Below are 13500 nucleotides of genomic sequence, written 5' to 3'. Positions count from 1 at the left end.
CCGGCTGCGTCTGGGATCCAAGGCCATGGCATAAGAGCGAGACCGTCGCGTTTGGCTGGCGTATATTCAATTGTATTATTGTCCGAAGGTGACGCGCCATAGGCATGAGCACGGACATGAGGAGTACTGTACATACATACTCTGTAGTCCGATTTCTCATACCAAAAAAAATTGTTTAGCGACCAAACGTCGCTCTTATATATAATACCAAATAAGCAAGTATCCGCTAACGAAGTACAAGGGCGTGGCACTTGGTCAAGTGTGTTCTGGTCAAATTGTACTTTCGTTATCGCCAGGGACGACAGGGAAAAAAAGGGGAAACAACAACGAAAAGCGACAACAAAAAAAGCGACAAGAGACGTAGGCAATTCGACACCGGGCCGAACTCTTTTGCTATTTTTAAGGGCTAGATCTAATTTAATTAAATTAATTCATTTTCATTTTCCTTTTTCTTTTGGTCGGGTTGATTTAGCGACGAGAGGGACCGGCAGATTAGCTGATTGATAGTCACCCCCCAGAAGGTAATATCATCATACTGTGATGGATTGCTATTATTGACAATTTCGTAGTCTAGAATCAGCGTCAGTCTATATTTCAAAGGCCAGGTAGTAATATACGAAGACCCCGCAGATTATCCAAGGAGAATTAAAATTTATTTCATTCAATATCCATAAACCCAAAAAACCATATTCTATCTACATATTCAATCTCCCCATTGCTCAGTCATCCGAATCTGACTCCTCCCCATTCCCCGTCAACGGCCCTGCAATACCCAGCATCCTCCTCCCTAATAAATCGTCACTGCTAGCCAACCCGATCTCACTCCTCTTCCTCTGCCCGAGATCCTTACCGATCTTAGCGATCACTTTGCTCTCGGCTTGTTTCTCTTTCCTAACGTTCTCCTCCTCCCTCCTTTCCTTATCCTTCGCCTTGCTGCGCGAGGTCATAGACATCTCAAGTCCCATGTCTTCATCCCCTGAGCTTTCAGTAATTTTGCGTTGGTGATGGCGAGAGGTAACAGGTGGCCGGTGCCTGGCACGTGCTTCTTCTTCATCAGCAGCAGCGAAGATATGTTCGATCCATGTTGAGCAACGGAAGATATATTTCCAGCCCTCTGGGAAAATACCGACGAATTGCAGGAATCCGTGTGAAATGCCCGGGATGAGGACGACTTCGACGACATCTCTCTCGTCGAATTCCTTTCCTAGTCGTGCGCTGGATGCCTGCTCTGCGGCATGCTTTGCGGCTTTTGCCCGGCGGAGACGGCCTGCGAAGATGACCGTGTCATCTACGAGGGGGTCACGCTCTCCGGTTAGGAAATATGTCTTGGGGAACTGCGCAAGTAGGTTATCGGGAGCGAGGATAGGCGAGAGGAGATATTCTGTGGAGAAATCGGGACGATTGTGAGGCCCGATGTATAAAATTATCATGGCTCTCATCATTTCCGGGCTCAGGATCCGGTCGTTGAAATAAGATATCATGCTTGACATTGCGAGGCGGGTCTGGAGTGGTGCCGGGCGATGAGATCCAGATTCTGCGCGACTATCATGCCGGATGGTGGTTGGAGACAGAGATACTGGAGCCGCGGTGGAATATTGAGGAGATGGAAGGGAGATGGGCGTAGGACGAGTTACTTCCGAAATAGCTGTGGTAGGGTCGACTTGTGGCGTGCTGGAGGCATCTTCATCGTCTGATTGATGGGGTGTTCCGGCCGCCAATGTATATTGCATGCTCTTCCGCCGAATAATGTTCTGATTTGTCTTGCGCGTTCGCCGGTCTTTTATTAATGACATTTGCTCTTCGGACATCCAGTTCCCAATATTCATATCCAAGCCAGGATATATCAGGACGAGTCCGTCTGGAATAGGAAGTACTTTCTGCCCATGAGTACGTTGCATGAGCGTCGAGCCTGACTCGATTATCATCAGTGTGGTACTAGTAGCAAGATTTCCACCTGCACTATCACCAGAAATGACAACTTTAGGCACTTTCTCTCCAGATAGACCAATACATCGACCTTTGCTCGCAACGATGGTGCAATACACATCAAAACATTCATTCAGCGCATACGGATATGGATACTCAGGCGCCTTTCGATAGTCTAGACTTAGAATTGGAAGGCCAGTCTTTCCGGCCCATGCAAATAACTTGTCATCGGCCATCCTCGGATCCATTGCTACAAATCCGCCTCCCGGTATATCGAGGACGATCTTGGTATGATCTTTCAGGGCTGAGAGTGGCCCGTCGAAGTATAGCCAGGCCTTGACAGGCTCCTTATAATCGCTCGTTGATGGTCGTGGGATCCTGATTGCGCGGGGTGGATACCTCATAAACCTCGGCCGCATCACAGACTGCATAGCTCTCAGGTATGGAGTATGGCCTTTATTCCAGCTGACGCGCAGATGTTCCACGGTCAACATTCCCCTCACTTTCCGGACCTTCTCATCTGCCTGTTCTGCGGCAATGAGATAGTAGGCAGTGAAGACAACACTGGCCAAGTCCCTCAGCCACTTCCTCTTTATGCGCATGGCGGACCAAAATCCGGCATCTAGTGCTGTCGTAATCCATGTTGCTCGGAAGTATGATCTGCTATAGAGATTGGCGAGAGGTTCGGGGCATTCGAGGCCAAGTAGCTTGCCTAGGTTTCGCGCAAGATAGAGGTAGAGGAGAGTCACAACAACGGTCTGCCAGGGAGTGATGAAGCCGGCGAGCCTTCGAGATAGTTTCCGAACAGCTGGTGGGCCATGTTTATGTCCTCTAATGTTTTGTTTTGTTAGCAACTCAGTTCCTTTTTTGCAGCACAGATTCAGAATAGGTTATTAGGGCTAAGTACCTAAAGAGATAGAAAGACCAAAATGAAACCACTGCAAGAACTTGTATCTTTCTAAACCGGACGGACGGCCGGCCCAAGACATGATCTACCACCAGCTACAGTTAGCATGCTTGAATCCATAGTTGGGGTAACCTTCTAGTGATGTTATCATACCTATCATCTTAACATTTTATTTGTTATCGCGGTGCATTCAAGTGTTGGTGGCCTCGGAGGACGCTGGGGCCTGACGACTGAATAAAGAGTGTTGTGTTACGTAGTACGCATTTGGCATGTGAGTGCGTCGCAGCAAACAAACTCCGGACATGTGATGGAATGCGGTTGCAAGCACCGGGTGTCCGTATCGTTATGAGCGGCCACAGAAATAGGCCTGCATGTAAATCGTTGAGAAGCTTTCGAAGCAAAGCCGGGCATCGCAACTTGCCCCGTCGAACATCTGGGAGCTCCCTATATAATTCAATTGTTGATGTTGATGTCAACGTCGTGAACAATATACTGCTGCTAAAGACCTCGGCAAGTTTAGTTGGAAAATTGTCGCTTACATAACGTTGCGTATGGACAGACTATGGCGCATTCTTGGGCGAATTTGGTGCAAACCACTTTTCGCCATGTTATATGGCCCAACGGCCACGAATATCTGACTGAAATTGAGATATTTACACTACTTGAATATCTCAATTTCGGTGAGATATTCACGAGCAGAACATCAACGTCACAGACAGAGCAGAACGCACACTTGAGCAGCTCACCGACAAGCTCTCGGAAAGCCTAGAGCCAAAGCCTTTATGGAGGCCTACACTGAAGCCCACATGGTCGGTATAGAAGACGTTGCTTGGTCTTACAACAAGTGCTATCAATTACACCATCACTGCAATGGAGATACTGTTTGTAAACAGTTCTCCAGATACCAAATATCCCCTACTTGAGGCTACTACATCAGCCGCAAGGGAGGACCCTACCGAATCAAAAAAGATGGTGCAGATTGTGAGAGGTGCAGCCTCCATAACCAACTTTGCATGACCTATGAGGACCCTCGGATATCTTCAAGAAGATGGAGGTAGACGCAAATCGGCGCCATGGTTTCCAGCATGCTATTGGAGAAGCTACATATAATCAACATATATATCTCTAGTGCATATTTTAGCGACTGATCCAAGGTCATATGAGGTCTCAGCCCTCACAGCGTGTGGGTCTTAGTGATGATGACTGTGGCCGTTGGTTATCCTGTTAATGGCAAGGACCCGTCTCGGCCTGGTCCGGTCATTGGCACGCTGTAAGCCAACAGTGTATTTCAGACGTAATACACCTCACATTCATGACATATCTACCATGGCCGATTTCTTTGGATGTGCTAGTATGTTCTCTTGGCTTTCATTTATAACATACCTTTGCCCCTAACCACGCCGCGAACGGTATAGATAGAGAATATAATGCATGGTAAAGATCTATTTGCCAACCTAAAGAACAAGCAAGTACACTATAAATACGCATGTCCATTTTGCGTAGATGACTACCTTTTTCAAGCCACCTTTAAAAGCGCCCCTTGATTTCGAGGGAAATTTATCGGAACTTAACATTCTCCACGGGGTGTAAAGGCCCCAAGGACAGACTTCTCGGAACGCCTTCCAGCACTTGGGAGCCCTTTTTCTTCTATGACAATGGTAAGATATAGATACACGGCCCCTATTAGAGATCTACTTATCAGCCACACCTTGGCCCCCAGGAGAATTAATTCACAAGGGCTTTATTTTGTGGAACCTCCTGCTTGCTGACACCTGCATTCGTTATCAGGGTGAGGGAAAACGGCAGTTTCTCGATTTGTTTAGCAATATACTCTAATGGCCGCTAGAGAAAAGGAGCATAGCGACTGGCAAGGAGTTGTTGGAACACCCTTTTCTTCAGCTATCAGAAGACGAAGATTGATTGATTGTATGTTAAAAATACTAGAACGAAAAGGGCAAGGCGTACAACTAGAAAAATGCCGGCGATATCATCACACTCTGATTGGTTCTTAAGGTAAACAAATTAATATATGTTTGTAGTGAAAAGCCCCCAAATGTAGTAGGGTCTTAGGGACAATATTGCGTTTGCTCTTCCCTGCACTCCCACACTTCCGACGAAGGTCTCTGACCCTGGGATGCTCGTATGCTCTGACACTTGTTTATATCCGAACTACCACCAGCCCCGCACTGCAACTTGCCCTAGCCTTTCGCAATCCATCTGGTCCCCATTCCCAAGACGGCTGTTTTCCACGACCGCCCCCACCCTTAACTGCTTCTGTCTTGTATGGCGATGCCTTCATTGCTCAGCTCGTAGGCAGTGCACCACAAGAAAAATATGGGCATTTATTAGCAATTTTTAGTTTCACAACCAAAATATCTTGATGGGGGCGGAAGCGGCAAGGTATACCATTCCCTACGTGTGGGAATAGCTTCATTCTAGCAACCGCCATGGCGAGCCTCCAGTAGCATGGCAGCGCATAGTCTGGAGCCTGGACTGGATCTTATTAGATGGTGGCTATGCAGATCTATCCCATTCGGATACCTCGGCAGATTGATTGACGAGTAGTGAAGCCCTCGTTCTAACGTTTTCTCCCCGTTTCATCTGTTCCCCATGTTGTTCCTTGTCTGTGGATGCGTGTCTCAGGGGGTAAATGGAACAAAGCTTGTTTATTTCTGGCGGGGCTGAAACTCCGCCTCCTGTCCCTTACTCCTGAAACGAGCACAAATCTGCACCTGGATCTGACCCTCCATCTTGTGCATTCCCGTAGCAATACTTCGTACAATTTCTCATCATCATAGCACAGAGATCTGTCTATCTGAATCGTGGTGGATAACTGTGCTACAGTATGCTCTGTGCTCTCTGCTGCTTTGTATGAGTGAGGGAGCACGCGGAATTGCTCTCTCTCCCACCCCGGGAAAGGATGGCACGCCCCGTTCCGCATGCTGGACCGTGCCGCTCAGCTTCCGCGTTGGGAATGGTTTCGTACAGGATTAGTACTCGAGTACCGCGGATTGTTCGTTTCGTTCGTTCTGGGCTTGCCCCGTCATTGCGCTCAGCTCCAGTCTGGGTCTCTGGCGTCCAATCCTCCGCCCACAGGCTTATTATTATTCGTGTTCACAGAGACTCATCCAATCCGCCACTCAGAACCTGGCCAGGCCGTTGCATTTGGGCAGGGCCGCGGCAATAACCCTGGATTCTGGCTCAAGCTTAAAAGTTGAATTGCTGACTGCAGCTGCCCGACGCGAAGGACCTCCCACCGTAGCATTTTCTGCAGTCAGATTTATTTAGAACAATCTCCTTTCCTCACCTCATCCCCACCATCGCAACTGTCCTTCTCTTTTCTATTTGTCTCCGCGTTCCTCCCTCTGTATATTTTCTCTTCCACCCTGCTTCCTGGCTACTGCCTTGTTGAATTCTCCCGCTCACTCTCGATCCGATCGTCCCTGGCCAACTCTGGTAGAAGCTCAGGCTGTTTCGCCCAACATCCACACCTCCCTGCCGCTCAACTCACGACTTCCAACCATACTAATACGCAATGGCTGATGATGGAGGGGTAGCGACTGGCGGTGCTGGTGGTGGTGCTGGTCATGGTAATAGCCATGGGGACATGCATGATATTTCGCGCGCAGCACAACCAGCGTTCCTCAACCATAACTCGCGCAAATCCACTCTCAGCAAGACCGGTTTCGATGAGAATATAGCAGGCTATTCGGGGACTGATACGCCCATATCGTTTGGGACAAAGCAAGCCCGGCATGGAGCGCCAGACATAACTGATTATTTCGTACGGTTCACTTCGCAGCATCCATTCATAGGGAATCTCAATTCTAACTAAGAATACAGGTCGGCCCTCGAGATCTTGAAAAGCATTCAAAGCTACCATACTTCTTGCAAATGCATGGCAGCATTCTCCCAAAAATGATCGTTCCGTTATCATTGATTGCTTCTTGGGCATCGCTGATTACTTGTCTCCACAAATTCGTCACACCTCGTAGGATCACCTCCCAACTTTTAATCAATTTTTAACTTTACGTGTACTAACTTATTCTAAACTTCTACAGTTGGTGTATCCACCCTCCTGCTCACAGTGCTCGGTTTCGTCGTCGGTCTCGCCCTGTCTTTCCGCAGCAGTACCGCCTATGAACGATACTCTGAGGGCCGCAAGACCTGGTCAGCCCTCGTAGTCCACTGCCGTAACCTCTCGAGATATATCTGGATTCATACCGATGAGCGAGAGGGCGAACTTGGCAAGCAGGATCTTCTTGCCAAAGTAACCGCTATGAACTTGGTCCTCGCCTTCGCCGTCGCTTTGAAGCATAAGCTCCGATTCGAGCCCTTTGCCCATTACGCCGATATCACGGACCTGGTCGGCCATCTTGATACCTTTGCCAAAGCTGCCCACAAGGAGGAACATCTGAAATCGGAGAAAATATCCCCGTGGAAGAGGGTTGGCGGGTATTTGGGTCTCTCAATGGCCAGCAGCAACCCTCGAAAGGTACTCAAGCGCGCGGATAAGCCGTTGGGGAATTTGCCATTGGAGATCTCGGCATACCTAAGCGCGTATATCGAAGAAATTGTTAACAATGGAACGATGAAATCACCCACAGTCGTTGGACAAATGCGTACGTCCCTACCCCTCTCCTAAACATGCAAAGTTACCTGTCTAACTCATAATATAGTCACCTCGCTCTCCGCCCTGACCGACTCCCAAGCAGCCGCCGAACGTGTCCTCACGACTCCTCTGCCAGTCGGTTACAACATCCTAATATCCCAAATTGTCCTCCTTTATGTCTACCTCCTTCCCTTCCAACTCCTAGAAAGTCTCAAGTGGGTCACCATTCCCGGTACCATCGCCGCAGCATATATCATCCTCGGTCTTGCATCAATTGGCAACGAGCTCGAAAACCCCTTCGGAGACGACGTCAACGATCTGCCTCTAGATCAGTATTGTGCTGATTTGGCCAAGGAGCTGAACGTCATGATGAGTGTGAAAACCCCTAAATTCGGCGATTTCGTGAAGGATTCTGCGCAACACAACAAGGTTCTTTGGCCTTTGAGCACGAGCGGATATTCAGAGTGGGCAGCCAGGCCTGAGGCCGATATACGAAGCGCGCTGAGGGCTAAGGTCATTGCTGGGAAACCGAGCGCACCCGCTGGAGAAAAGAGCCGGACCCCAAGTCTGAAGGAGAGCGTAGTCTAAGACTTTTACGGAAACTCCAAACATAGGACAGGTGCATAGAGGATTATGGAGTTTGTTTCCGGGATACATATGCATGCATGTCAGATTTGCATATTTCGTTCTCGGTCTGGGCAATGGGAAATCGACATTATCACATAGCGAGGCGTCAGATCTGCTCTTTTTACACAGCTTTGTACATGTACAAGTACCCAACAAAATTGCTTTTAATGTTTTTTAGTTACAACGCTGGCTCGTGGCAACCTTTTCAAATTCTCGCAGTTCCGTGACTACAGGCCAGTTCCCCTATCCGAAATGGCCACTCGTTTGTGTCCTTTTACAGCTCCCTATCACTGTGCTACCGCTCAGATTCCTACTGCGTTTATTATTGTTCATTCCATACGGCAGAGCGTAGATCATAGAACAGGTTGTCAGCTTTCCCCACATCAACTCGAGGGAGCGTCAATCACAGGCACAGTAGACGAACCATCTTACTATCCCACATCCGAGTTCCTAGTGAGCCTTGCCATTCTAGATGATCCACAACACGAGGAAAGTTCCAAAGCAGAGCAAAAAATAACCAGTGGCGACGTGCACTAACCGCTTAAAATATTTCCCTTATGCCTAGCGTGAACACCTTCCAATTAATTTATAAACAAATAACATATCCCTGTGATTTCATGTTGCCGTTGCTCAAAATCTCTAAACTGTAATGGTCGTGGATAATAGTGATTTCCAAAACTTGACACTCCGTCATATGTTAGGTGGCCCCATTCTTCATGCATTTGGTTCTTCTATCTCTAGTTTATTGGTGCTACTTGGGGGTGGATTTTTGTGTGGGTGATAGATACAAGCCAAATATTTCAAGGAAAAGTCTAGATGATATAATTGCATGTTCTCGCCCTATATTCGTGCAACCAAACAATGAAGATCAAGAGAGAAAACTAGTCCCGAAATATCACACCGTGAAACTAAAGAGGGGCCTAGAATAACGACTTCACGTCGCTCCAACACCAGTTTACGAGGTTGGTGAGTTTAGAAATTCTCCAAGGAAAAGTCCTAGGAAACGAGTTTTGCACACCTGATTAATATTGTTTATGTTGGTAGAATAGGGACTAGGTCTTTTACTCCTCCATCGGGGAGAGAGTGGGAAGTTATTTGTGAGAAAATCAAGTGTGAAACTTGTAGTTTGGAGCTGGAGAGGGATTGAGTAACTGTAGATCACTTGCTGATGGGATCATAAATAATATCATATGTTTCGATGGTGCTTTGTTGCCATGATGCCATCTATTGTGATACTAACTGCAGCTTAAGAAACCTAATTATGACCAGGGGTTTCCTTGCTTCTTTTTTATTTCAGGATGTTGTACCATACTACTTTACATGTGGTATAGGTGGCGAACTCCCTAGATTCGCGCCGGTATTGCCATCTTTTTACTGGATTGGTAGGACGAGCATAGTTAGTATCATCTAAGCATAAATAGTTATAAGCCCACCAAGAATACATAAGGCACTATAGTCAATCCTATTCGAACACAACGATGCAATATGGCAGGACTTTCTATTGTCACGCTGGTTGTAGGTTTGCAGTCTGGCGGGTATATTATCATTTAGTGTGCCATGTATGTGGTAATATAGTATGCATTACGCCGGATATATTTTATTCTTGCCTATTCTCTTCCTACCTTGTCTTCTAATTTTCCGCTTTCCCTTGTCACCAACAAAGAAAGTAATACCAACCCTTCAAGTAAAATATTTTAATTGAAGCTTGTTAAATGCACTAATTCAATAGAGATTAATTGCTACATACACTGCTCGTATCTTTAGAATGGACTGAACACCAATGACGAAGCTTTGCTTTAATTTTCGAGATCGTCCTAAGGTTTTCAGATGGCCCATGACATTGCGCTAGGTGTGCCGATCTTGACCGCAATGATATTCCTCAGAAGTAGAGTCATTGAGGTGGTAAGGGCATCATTGAGCCATTTAGTAGAGATACGGGGAGATGTATCCGCAAATAAGAGTTCAAGATCATTGAATATGAAGCATCTTGGAAGATGGTAAGACCTACTAGTAACTTTACAACACCACGCGATATAGAAATTCCAAAGTGACAAAGCTTTTTTTTACAAATAATTTTCTTTACATATAATTTTAGTTCGTAGTTAAAGGTTATAATGTGGCAGAAACGGGTATTAAAATTCGATGCCCGAATTCTGACACTTCTCAGAGATGTCTAAGGAGCAAAGAGTATGGCGGCCAAGTTAAAAACCTCGACCAGGCTTTGGCAGACGAACTGAAGGATCTTAAAGGGAATCAAATGACGTGGGTCAAGTTGCGAAAGTTCATGGGCGAGACTTTTATTCTAGGCTGCCTAGGACTGGTAGGCGTTAATAGAAGTTTTAGAACGCTCTGGAGGCAGTAAACTTGCATTTATAGCCTACTGCATTGACTCCTATCGATATCTATGAAGCTGCGGATCTCGTTAATCTACACATAGTCGAGGCCATAATTATATTTCCAGACCCAAAGCGTTCCAAAAGGCGTCGGTACCTTGAGGATAACTTTACCAACACCTCCTGCATAACGGCCTAGAGGAAAATGTGCAATAACGGCTATGGTGGCCTGTTGCTTGGACTAGTTCCGGCTCATCAATGCCGGGAACAAGATCATACCATTTGCGGTTTTCAGGCCAGAACTTGCTGTATGAGAACGGATAGTCGTCTACGAAATCAAATGCTTCGGAAGCGGTATGATGCTTATTGAGGATAACCTACTCACCGAAATAACTAATTAGCTTCGCTATCGAACTATCGTTATAGGTGCCCCAGGCTCTCACATCAGCCGGGAGCTCAAGCTCAAGCCCCAATATCTCTTGCACAGACGCACAAATAGCCAAAGAGGTAGGAATCGTTGGTTGCGGAGAAAGACGTTTGATTCTATGTGTGAAGCTAAAGTCTAAAGTAGTCGCACATTAGCACGCAATTAAAACCATAGAAAGATGTAGTTGATAATACCTGTGTAATGGGACCTGGTACTTATTGTCGACGGGAGGCTGCAGTATGTGCAATATTTGTTTGGAAGAGGGACAACCTATTCTCGTAGCACATCAATTCCCTTCCAGCCGAGGGTTGACGTTGATTTATCTCTTGTGATCATAGAAGAAGGCTGCGCGTAGACAATAGCAATTGTCCTATGCCGATGAATGAACTATGTCCATGGATCGTCCCTTTGATTGCTGTTCCTCTCTATATATCAACCCTCAAGGCGACACCAAGTTACCACAGCTTATACCCTATTAAGCGATACCATGTCTAATTAAACTGGATTACTTTGCAGTACTGATAGAGGGAAGGTATGTGCCTTTGGACCGGTACTATGTCGTTCTGAGAAGTGAGAATAGTCGTAGTAGAAACCGGCCAGATGAATGAGGGTAATAGTGAAAGTTGAATACCAATATTGTTTCGCACCGACACTCTTGTTAATGCGCAAACATTACATCTTTCAAAGATACTTAATTATGGCCTTGTTGATCGAGTTGCCCCATCCTCATACCAAGTTCCAAGGCTGCTAGGTGGGGGAGAAGGGGTTTTTGGTCTTGTAGAGTCGGTCGCGAAAAGATTGAAGGGCGGGAACTCCGGATCACTTCAATGCTGGAATGTATAAGCAAAGCTATTATGAGAAAAAATTGGGGGGATATCACTCCCTCTTATGGTCATCATGAAAAGGATACACCGATATTACCATGCCTCCTCTTGGTCTTGACGCCCGATTTCGGAGCGCTTACTATATGCATCGAGCCTTTTATACCAATAATTAGACATGGTGTATCACCTTGCTTGCTGACTTTGCATATTGACGCACAACTATATGGGGACACAGTTCAATTATTAGGGATGTGCTGATGGCATTGCTTTCTCTTTTTTAAGCCTGTTTCGCTCCATTTCTTTCTTCGGTTACACATTTCGAGTTTCCTCTATTGATTATACAAACGGTTAAAAAATTCAAAACATAGCAATTTTAAATCCTTTATGATCTGCATCCTAATGAGCTACAATTGATGGCCCTAGCCAGCTCTAACAAAAAACTTGAGTGACTTTGCGATTGTTAATTCCCGTTTAGGGCTTACATGACGCAAAATCCACAACCTGACCATACACGGGACAAAGGTAATACCCTACACTCTATATATTTCCCTTTAAGGCTTAAATACAAACTGCAACACACATAAACACACATAAAAGGGACCATCTTGAAAGATTTCGCCCATTTTTTGCTCGCCAGGGGTAAATCACGCGTAGGTTCGTGGGTTCTGAAACATCGGCTCAACCTCGCCTGGAAAGAGGAGTGTATCCGAACTTGGCACATGTATTTTCCATTTTAAGGGGTAAACAAAATGTGGAATACAAAACGTGGACACTGTGTGGTTAAACATAAACCCAAATCTGCTGCAAACCTGGGGTCGGGTGGTCGATTATATGGGTTGGTGACCCTATCCCCTAGTTGCACCTATGCTGTATTGGGAAGCTTCGCTCCTTTTTAGAATCAGCAAGGTATAAAATGCTATAAGCTCTCATTCGTTAAGCTTCGCGTACTTCGCTGGTTTATGCCTATTGTTTGTCGGTAACCCTCCCGAAAAGCTGTGCAAACGCAAGGACTTCATCAACACGCAGTCAGCGATGCTATCAGTGACAACTGGCTTAACCTTCCTAATCGAGTGCCTACCACAGCTCCACTCATTTTGCCTTTCCTTCATACGGGCCTTTACCTTTGGGACTACTTGAGATTGCCCTATGCGGAATCAATCCAGGTCTAGCTCGACGCCTTGCTGATCTCCGAGGATTCATTCGTGTCCCGCTAGGGTAAATACAGTTGTTTCCGATGGAGAGGCTATTGGCGGGGTATTTACAGCCTTGTTGTCGACGTCTTCCCTTTTTATCTACATTCCATCATTGTGATCAGCTAACAAAATATCAATTTTGTCTTTGGAACTTTCAAGGCTGTTCCATCAACCTAACATTCGGGACATGCGATAGAACCCCTGAGGGACTGGTTGCTGAAATGCCGCGTTCAATTGCGAAAGATTTCGAAGGTTATATTGTCGCAAAGGGTTTCAAGAACATTGGAAGCACGTGGCCATTGTCATGGCTGTTGGGGAGAGCTTCCTGTAGGTTGGTATATTGATGGTATGTGAAACTTTCCTCTCATCGGAAGTTGACTTACAGTGAAAATATTTTGTTGTGACGGTCTTTGGAGGTAACAACATAGCGGGGTTTTCTTCAAACCTGGATCTACACAAGTCTTGTATAATACTAACCTCTACTAGAGCACCAAAATCTGCGCGGCTTTACGATCCTGGACAAGTAATGAAATAGGGAGCCTTGAAATACGGTTTCCGCTGAAGTTAGAAACGAAGCGCTGAAAGAAAAGGAGAAGTTGAGTGCCCTTAGGGGACTAAGCGAGGGAGGTCATATGACTACCCCTTTTACAA

The 13500-nt window shown here is 46.2% G+C and overlaps 2 protein-coding genes across 2 annotated transcripts; one reads left to right on the top strand and one right to left on the bottom strand.

Annotated features, from left to right (window-relative positions):
• Positions 1 to 719: 719 nt before the first annotated feature.
• Positions 720 to 2915, bottom strand: BP5553_00202 (uncharacterized protein; the record flags this gene model as incomplete). The annotated part of the gene is made up of 2 exons (XM_032008825.1): positions 720 to 2757; positions 2875 to 2915. The coding sequence occupies 2 exons, from the start codon at positions 2913 to 2915 to the stop codon at positions 720 to 722; spliced, it is 2079 nt and encodes a 692-aa protein (XP_031872879.1).
• Positions 2916 to 6368: 3453 nt separating this feature from the next.
• BP5553_00201 (Uncharacterized protein) lies at positions 6369 to 8033 on the top strand (the record flags this gene model as incomplete). The annotated part of the gene is made up of 4 exons (XM_032008824.1): positions 6369 to 6617; positions 6677 to 6824; positions 6895 to 7455; positions 7513 to 8033. The coding sequence occupies 4 exons, from the start codon at positions 6369 to 6371 to the stop codon at positions 8031 to 8033; spliced, it is 1479 nt and encodes a 492-aa protein (XP_031872878.1).
• Between the last annotated feature and the right edge of the window lie 5467 nt (positions 8034 to 13500).

This window comes from Venustampulla echinocandica, assembly GCF_003357145.1.
Source record: "Venustampulla echinocandica strain BP 5553 chromosome Unknown scaffold_0, whole genome shotgun sequence".
Lineage (NCBI taxonomy): Eukaryota > Fungi > Ascomycota > Leotiomycetes > Helotiales > Pleuroascaceae > Venustampulla > Venustampulla echinocandica.
The sequence above is the reverse complement of the archived record's forward strand: the minus strand, read 5'-3'. Positions and strand labels throughout refer to the sequence as shown.